Source organism: Ostrea edulis, chromosome 5, assembly GCF_947568905.1.
Source record: "Ostrea edulis chromosome 5, xbOstEdul1.1, whole genome shotgun sequence".
Lineage (NCBI taxonomy): Eukaryota > Metazoa > Mollusca > Bivalvia > Ostreida > Ostreidae > Ostrea > Ostrea edulis.
Genome location: NC_079168.1, coordinates 85,041,521 through 85,051,052, shown reverse-complemented (window position 1 = coordinate 85,051,052; position 9,532 = coordinate 85,041,521). Strand labels below are relative to the sequence as shown.

At 34.5% G+C, this 9,532-nt stretch overlaps 1 protein-coding gene across 2 annotated transcripts in view; it reads right to left on the bottom strand.

Moving 5' to 3' along the window:
• Positions 1-2,217: 2,217 nt before the first annotated feature.
• LOC125649268 (pleckstrin homology domain-containing family D member 1-like) overlaps positions 2,218-9,532 on the bottom strand; it is a 48,951-nt gene continuing 41,636 nt past the window's right edge. The window contains exons 13-15 of one of the 2 annotated variants that reach the window (XR_008803340.1): positions 9,146-9,280; positions 2,638-7,301; positions 2,218-2,607 (exon numbers count right to left, since the gene is read on the bottom strand). Coding sequence is in view for 1 of the 2 variants with exons in the window: in XM_048876651.2 (XP_048732608.2) it covers positions 7,144-7,301; positions 9,146-9,280 (293 nt within the window). In the remaining variant the exon portion in view is untranslated. Of the gene's footprint in view, positions 7,302-9,145; positions 9,281-9,532 lie in introns of both variants that reach the window. The other variant, XM_048876651.2, reaches the window with a different exon arrangement.

Below are 9,532 nucleotides of genomic sequence, written 5' to 3'. Positions count from 1 at the left end.
AAAAACGAGGTCCCGTGTCACAGCAGGTGTGGTACGATAAAGATCTCTCCCTGTTCAATGGCCATAAGCTCCGAGATTAGGCCTAAATTTTGCAGCCCTTCACTGGCAATGGTGACGTCTCTATATCAGTGTCAGATCTAGACCTTATGGGGGGGGGGGGGGGGGGGTTGAGGTCCAAAGGGGGAGGACATGGGAGGGGGTTAACCCCCTCTCATGTTCCTCCCCTGGGGAAATTTTAAAATGATCGATTTAAAATGGTACATTTTAATGCATTTTCGACTGAAATTCATGTTCCTCCCCTGAGAAAATTTTAAAAAGATTGATTTAAAATGATGCAGTTTCATGCATTTTACTGAATTTCTTGTTCCTCCCTGGGAATTTTTGTGGGGCATTTTAATGCATTTTTTTTAATTGAAACTCTTGTTCCTTCTTCCTTTCATTTATAGTCACCACATCCTTTATAGGTTTGGGTGTGGTTAAAAAAAAAAGAAGAGGAAAAAAGGAGAGCGGGGTGTGTGCGAGAAATAAATGATATTATATAGCAAAGGAGAAAATCTATGGCTGGACCAAGAATCGAACCTGGGACCTCGTATCACTAGTCAGGTGTTCAAACCACTGAGTTACCCAGGCCAACATCCATTGTCGGTATAGCCCCAATTACTGCATCCCCCCCTCCTTAAATTGTCTTCGCCTTTGAAGACTCACAACCCAGATTCTTTTGCCTTGGCAGGACTTTCACCTGAAATCCAAGGTTGGTTAATGACACCAAATGTAATATAGAAATGGAGAAAATCTAAGACTGCACCGGGAATCTAACCCAGCTAGATTGCTAGTCAGGTGCTCTAACCACTGAGCTACCCAGGCCAATATAGCCACAACTACTACACTATGTATATATAATAGCCTCAAGAACCAGGAATTTTACAACTTTGGGAAAGCCCTCCAATTACATGCAATCTATAACTATATATATACACATCCTGCCTCTGTGCTAGATTTTCATGTGTATAATTTTATTTTTTCAAAATTCAATGCTTTTTTACTCCATGATCCAAACAGCTACATCCTGGAACCTAAGACCCAGGGTTCAAGTTCCACAACCCTAATAGGAGCCTCCTTGCTCAGTAGAATACAGTTACAACAAACCTTCTTATTGAATTCACACTTACAGCAAAATGATTTTCATTCCCTGTAGTTTTAAAACATATCATATGAACTTATTGGATATAATGAAATACATTTTATTACAACTCATAATAGTTCGTCCCCAGCACTTCACTATGTTCTACTGTATGTAGTCAGTTAGTTGTTTTTATTGTGTCCACAACAGGGAAAAAAAGTCTTCAAAGAATACATTTCTACAACAGAATAAAGCACCCCACCCTGGCATCAAAGTGCCATACTCAGTGGCCACGAATTTCAAAATTTTAGTAAAAGTTTTTCTTCTCATTATTATTGGTGCATTTAATTTGGTTATTTTACATCTACAAGTAAAGGAAAAGATTTCTATAGAAATCGTGCATTATATAAGCTTCCCCAGCATCAGAAACCCGAACCCTGATCGAGGTCTCTTTGCTCATCATGGCTATGCATGTGCTCTATCCACAAGATGTTTCAGAGTTACAAGAAAGATTATTTTTCAAGGATTTTTGGACCCTCATTTGAAACTTCTTTTTTTTTCACTAAAGGCTCCACTTGGAGCATAAATGCACAAAAAAGTTCAACAATGTTGAACACAATGAATGAAACACAACAGGAAGGTAAATTAATATATCATAAAAATATGGACAGTACTAACTTGATAAATTTGACAAGTCCTATCATAGTATATTTGTCTTTACAGTTCATTAATTCACTATAGCTAATAGTATTTCAACAACCAGTTAAGCCTTTTGGCAAGAATCTACACCATAAAAATATGGACAGTACGAACTTGATAAATTTGGCAAGTCCTATCATAGTATATTTGTCTTTACAGTTCATTAATTTACTATAGCTAATAGTATTTCGACAATCAGTTAAGCCTTTTGGCAAGAATCTACACCTTTCATGAAGATGATTCTCACCTTCAACTCCTTCCCCATACTTTGAATTAGCTCCCCTTACCCAACTGATGCAACATGCCAACAAAGTGGCCCGAAAGAAACAACCATGTAAAAAAGACTGTAACAGGTCTCCTAAATGATTCAGATGACCTAACCAAAAACAAACACATAGTATATTTTGAAGCTTTTATTTTTCTTGTTTGGTTTTCACAGCTTTGAAGATGAATTTAAAGAAGAAACTACTGGTAGTATATATTATATTTTTTTTACCATGATAGGTTTAAATTTTTAATGAACAGAAATGTTTTGGCTATAAATATTTCACTTGATCTCTCTAGTATGCGTTTCAAAAGTGTGCCTGATGCAAAACATATAACTTATTTTGGTTAGCCTTACGCCTCTCTATAACTTATTTTGGTCTGCCTTACGCCTCTCTATAACTTATTTTGGTCAGCCTTACGCCTCTCTGTAACTTATTTTGGTCAGCCTTACACCTCTATAATTTATTTTGGTCATGCAGCCTTACGCCTCTCTATAACTTATTTTGGTCAGCCTTACGCCTCTCTGTAACTTATTTTGGTCAGCCTTACACCTCTATAATTTATTTTGGTCAGCCTTACGCCTCTCTATAACTTATTTTGGTCAGCCTTACGCCTCTCTGTAACTTATTTTGGTCAGCCTTACACCTCTATAATTTATTTTGGTCAGCCTTACGCCTCTCTATAACTTATTTTGGTCAGCCTTATGGAGTAATATCTCTACAACTAGTACCATCACATTCTGTATCAAATACATTTTAAGAACACTTAATTATCAATGCCATTCAGAGATTTTAAGAAGACTTTAAACAGTGTGCATTATCAAAAACTATAATGAAATGGAAAAACTGCAATCACTCTGAGACAATTGCTTTTCATTGTCCAAGTTAAATCTTTAACATATATGAACATATGAAGATTTTATACACTGACTTAGGTTTTCATATTAAAAACCAAGATTTATTTGTGAAACACATGGTGCTCCTGTATGGCCAAACTTCAAGGTCAAGGTAATGAGGTAAAAAAAATTTAGTACAAAAAGAATGGTCTTGTCACAAAGAATACAGTCATGTGAAATATGAAAGACCTAGCAATTACCAGTCAAATAAAGTCAAACTCCAAGGTCAGGGTCACTGGGTCAAAAATTTAGCTACCTACAGAAAGATCTCATCAAAAGGAATTACACATGTAAAATATGAAAGCCCTAGCACTAACCATTCAAAGTTATGGCCAAAATTTAAGTTTTACATACAGACCAAAAACTATATCTCTTATTACAGGGGCATAAAAAAACCTTTCCAAAATCATAAAATGTGCGAATTTCTAACAGAAATACTCTAATGAGACAGCCACATGGACGAACTGATTTATAAAATACGAAATAATACCAAATCGTGTAACAACTACATGTACATGCGAATAGAGATTTGGGTACATGAGGGGGTAAGAGAAATCAAATTTGAAAGACATTCAATTTCAATATATATCATTAATATTTAAGTTAGCAATGAAATATACATCATGGTGACAGCCATAAATGTGCACTGTAATTTTTGCAGACAGATTTCAAAGAACTTGGTTCCCTAACAGTCTAATCTCGTCCAAATTCTGACTGTAATTGAAAACTACATGTAAAAGATATGTCTCTAACCATTATATGAAATACAAATCTTCAATATACATAACATTCATACTAATATTTATTTTTTTCTCACAACAAAAAATTCTGGATAGTGTCATTCTTTTAAAAAAAAAATGCTTGAAATCTATTAAAGATAAATTTTACATTAAAAGACTTTATAAACCACAGGTACTAGCACCAACGTCATTAGATGAATAATATAATAACTAAATATGAACAAACTTCAGTCTTCGCATAGACAGTGTGCATTTCTACTGTAACACACAGTGTATAACAATTGTAAAATATATCAAATGCATTTTTTCTTTGATAAACAAATATATTAATCAAAATACTCATTGCACTTCAAATATAATCTGTGCTAGCTCCACTTAAATTTTTCTACATAGTGTGCATTTCTGACCTCTATAACTATACGTGCATATATGTACATATGGCAAATATTACACAGGGTGTAAAACTCGACAACATTCTAATGTCGCCTGTAGCTGATGTAAACATTGCAGACTAACTATACAACAGTACGAAATGGAAATTGTAACAAGACGAGACATTTATAAATGTAGTAACACCCGTGGAATAGTGTAATTTTGTATTAGTAGCCTTTCACACACATATACATTAATAATTACCCATTTCAACTCACTGGAAATGTGAAAACAGTGCATGTATACTGTTTATTTCACGTGTGTAATACCAGTACAACAGATTTCATTATCACCTCCAACAACACTATAATGCTTTTTTACTCAGTTCATGTTTGCGTGTTTGTTCAGTATATTTGTCCGAGTGTGTCTAGCATTTTATAAAAACAGGTGTGGATTTGAAAACTTCACTGATAAATTCAAAATCTGAAACAAAGTGGTATTACATGTACCGTATAGCAGGTTTTTTTCTGCGGGTCTAAAATTTGGCAATTTGCTGGCTCAAAGGTACGCTAATAATTTTAGCAGAATAAATTTAGGCAGACAACGAAGACCTATCTCGTGTGCAAATACTGAAGTCGCATTTGGGTGCATATTTGGCGAGTGAAATTTTAGCGGAAAGCTATCCAACCGCTAAAGTAAGCCAAATTTATCATCCCACGGAAATAACCCGCTATACGGTATTTAAAACCAAAATATGACACAGTTTATACAGTTATGACACATGTTTATAACAAATTTACGCTTCTTACAACGTGATATTCATTTCCCTGTGAGTGGAAAACAATGAGCATTTTATCAGATATAACATTTGGTTATAACAAACAGAGTTTAGCTGGATCGGTTATTGAAACTATAACAATGTTTTCCTGTATATATAATTAACAATACAGAGTGTTGTCTGTAGTGCCACTAAATACTAAAAGATTACACTGATCCTGAAAACGAAAGCTTCCATCCAAGAATGAAAATCAAAGTAGGAGGTTTTGTGCAAAAAAGAAATTTAGAAACATACATGTATATATAAATCATCTTTGCGTTTCCTCATTTGTGAATAAGTATGGTGCAGAACAACACTCAGAGCACTCTGAACCAACTGAATTATCTATGATAAATTCATGCCACTACTATTGCCAGTGTGAAATCCGAAACAATTACCTGGCAGTAATATTTATCATTTACCAATAGGTTTCAACACATTCTTTTTCTTTATCAACTCTGTATCCACAATTTCAAGTTCATTCAATAAATTTCAATTTTGAAATATACACGAGGGTATGATCTGCCACTTTATGCCTGCATATTACATGAAGCATGTTAAAAATTAGCACTTCATGAAAAGTACGCTTGCATGGAGCATTGCTGTTCATACCGTAATGTATTTTCCAAAATGAAATTTATTTCTTATATTTACATTCTACTTTCATTTCTGTTGGATAACTCCCAGCCACTCATAATAAAACATTCATATGCACACCGTTCACATTCATGAGGAAATGGTTATCATTTCAACTGGTGAAGATATTGAAGACAACAACATTGGACATGTAAATAAACGTGGATGTCAATGACACATAAATCAGTTGGCACAATGCAAAACCATGATTTGGGCAAGTATTGTGCTGATTGCCAAAACACTCAAAATGACAGGTGCCAATTTCCATTTACCTAAAATATTTGTTTGTCATTTTGAGCAAAAGCACTTATCAAAACAAGAGGCCCAAGGGCCACATCACTCACCTGACTCACCTTGGCTCATATTTAAAGATTTTTCCTATATATTTGCATGTAAAACTTTGATCCCCTATTGTGGCCCCATCCAACCCCCGGGGGCCATGATTTGAACAAACTTGAATCTGCATTATGTCAGGAAGCTTTCATGTAAATCTCAGCTTTTCTGGCTCAGTGGTTCTTGAGAAGATTTTTAAAGATTTATCCTAAATATTAGTATGTAAAACTTTGATCCCCTATTGTGGCCCCATCCAACCCCCGGAGGCCATGATTTGAACTTGAATCTGCACTATGTTAGGAAGTTTTCATGTAAATTTCAGCTTTTCTGACCCAGTGGTTCTTGAGAAGATTTTTAAATGACCCCACCCTATTTTTGCATTTTTGTATTTATCTCCCCTTTGAAAGGGACATGGTCCTTCATTTAAACAAACTTGAAAGCCCTTCACCCAAATGCTTTGTGGCAAGTTTGGTTGAAATTGGCCCAGCAGTTCTTGAGAAGAAGTCGAAAATGTGAAAAGTTTACGACGCCAACAACAGACAACGGACAAATTTTGATCAGAAAAGCTCACTTGGCTCAGGTGAGCTAAAAATAAATAAAAGCTAACTGTAAATCTTTATAATTTTTTCCCCAGTGAATTGATACTAGTTAAACCCGAAAGAAACAAACTTAGGACTTTTCTGCCAATCAATAACCTGTTCTTGTTTGGTGTTTAGTATTTTCACTTTATGTAACATCGTTGTAAATGTGTATATAATAGACCAGAAAACATGTTCTACAGTCAGTTCAGTAAGTGTTGGGGTAAATATAAACAATGAAATGTTGTTCTGTTTTAATCACCAGTATTGTGCATCATTTAATTTTCCCACATTGCTGGGCACTGCAAAGCAGAGCATCACAATGCAACATACTTGACCTTTGACCTATTCTCCTTGAATTCATTATGCATCTTCCAGTCCCATCCAATTATTTTTGTCGATATCTGGGATGGTACTCATTACATTGTCTGCATGTATCAGAAGTCTGTATGTATCAGAAGTCTGTATGTATCAGAAAACACACAGACAACATGTACACACAGGTCCCAAAATATTATGTGGGTCCAAGATCACAAAGACATTTACAACTGGCTCATGGTATGCTATACACAATATACATTGTATCTATATAGTTCTAATGTAGAAATGCATCCTTCTGTAACAGGTGATGTTTGAAAACATTATGCTAGATATGGCCACCATTTTGATTATGTTCCAGTGCTCCATCATAAGTACTCCTCTTCCAATAATTTTCCTCCTCCACCAATTGTGAAATTAACAGACTGTGCAAAGTTCCTTCTAACTGTGGTCACACATCGCCGTATTGGGGCAAGTCCATCATTTTCTTTGGCTTCATCAAAATTGGACGACTTTGCTCGCAAACCTGAATAAAACGCCATGTGCAGAGATTATGCAATATACGATACAGTCTTTTTAAATCATAAACGAAGAATTGGTTAACAAAATCATAATCTTGAAATTGATTTATGAACTATAAATCTTACAAAACAAAGGATCATGGTTTAAAATTTTGACTAGAAAATATATTGTATAAATATATTTAAAAAAAAGATTTAACTTGAAATTCCGTCAACAAATTTGAATATTTATCTCATCATTAAAAGCATTAAACACCAACCCCATAACTTTTATTCATGCAATGACAAGTACGATTAATTAAAACAATGTACAGTCTACTCCAGATACACTAAAAATTCAGGGAACAGACCTAAACTGTTCAATGGGGATTTATTTTTACCTCAATATAACAGATAGTTCAATATAAGCGACTTCAATATAAGTGGAGTAGACTGTACTAGAAATTGATGCTTTAAACGTAACAGTAGAAATTGATTTAGTACACTGGAACTTGAACTCAGATTAGAAACATCCATCCCATAACCTACCTTAACCTTCTCTCCTCACATGATTCACCTTCATATTAGTATAAGGATAATAACAAAATTATTCTTAGTTTTATACGTATCAACCTATAGACACCCACTCAACCGGGGAAATGTCAAACTTCATCTGAACACAGAATTACAGTTAAACCTTGTTATCTCAAACTCAGGACCGGAGAAAAGATATCTGAGGATTCGAGATATCGAGGGTAAAATACTTAAAGAATAAGTGGTTGGGACTTCCAAATTGCTTTGACATATCCATGGTATTCAAGTTCAATTGTTTGTAAATCCCTTAGTTCTCGTTTACCTCTATACTTGTACAGAAAAATATTGCTATAATTTTGTAAAAATTTGAATTTTCAAAAGTTATCATTCAATTTTAAAATTTGTAGCAAAAAGCTACTTTATTTTGTTGGGAATAAATTTTGTGGTTTCATGATGAGAAAACCTTTGTGTATATTTAAAAGTTTGAAATACATGTACCTGTTGGGGTTTTCCTATATATTTTTTTATATTCCTTCTTTTTATGAATTCTAATGTACTGGACATTTCCGAATGTTGTTAGTTACATGCATTTCCTTTGCAAACCATATGCAGCGTTCCATTACACCATGTCAGTATCTTTAATTATTAATTAAATTAATAATAAGTGTGGGGTAATTTACACAAAAATCTTGTAATCGCGTATTTAGTGTAAATAACCCCCACATAAATTTCCATGTGTATTGTACTTTTTCCAATAAACTACATTGCAAGCTTGGAATCATTTTTAGGGTTTTAAGAAGGAATTTCTATTCTGACAGTAACAATACAAAGACAATTTCTATACACAGGTCAATCCCAGCTCAGGGTGAGGATTCTAGACCACAACTAAGCTGTGAAGACTGTAAACAAAGTTTCAACCTCTCTACTAACACTGGGTGAAGAATTAACCTTTTCTAACTGGTAACTGTAAACTAAGTCTTCACATCTCTATCACTGGGTTTGAAGAATTAGCCCTTTTTTTAACTGGGTGACTATCACAACCTGACACTTGCATCTATTACTAATGCAGACTAAATCAGGGGTCTGCTGGCTCTACATGTTATTGTTTTCTACCTTAAACATAAAAATAGAACTCGCCAAGGTCAAAGCTACAAGATTCTGAAATTTGAAGGAACCATATCAACATTGGTGGCACACAACAAACTTTTATTATATTTGGAAAGATGTAGTGATACCTGTAAAATGGCTGAACCCAAGTTAAAGAGAAATTCAAATGCAGCTAGAATTTTATAAAGCAAAACCACAAAGCAGAACTGAAGTCAATCTTTGTACTCACTGCTGGAGCGAGCTCGTTTAAATTTGTTGGTCTTAGCCCGTCGTTGTAAGGTTTTACGAGCATGGATGGAATTTTTCACAATCATTGGTTTATCTTCATCAATTTCGGCCTCCATAACCAGACCCTCAAAGAACTCTGTGAATTTTAGGAAATCATGAACACCTGATCTGATTATAAAAATTGTCAATCATCAGACCGCATCTTTACATCCATTCTGTATGATTGCTAGTCTTGAAAAAGTAACTACTGTACAAGGTTAATGCATAGACACAAATCATAAAAGTAATCTGGATTTCTAACAAGAGGCCCATGGACCACATCGCTCACCTGAGTCACTTGGCTCATATCAAAAGATTTTTCCTATATATTCATATGTAAAACTTTGAT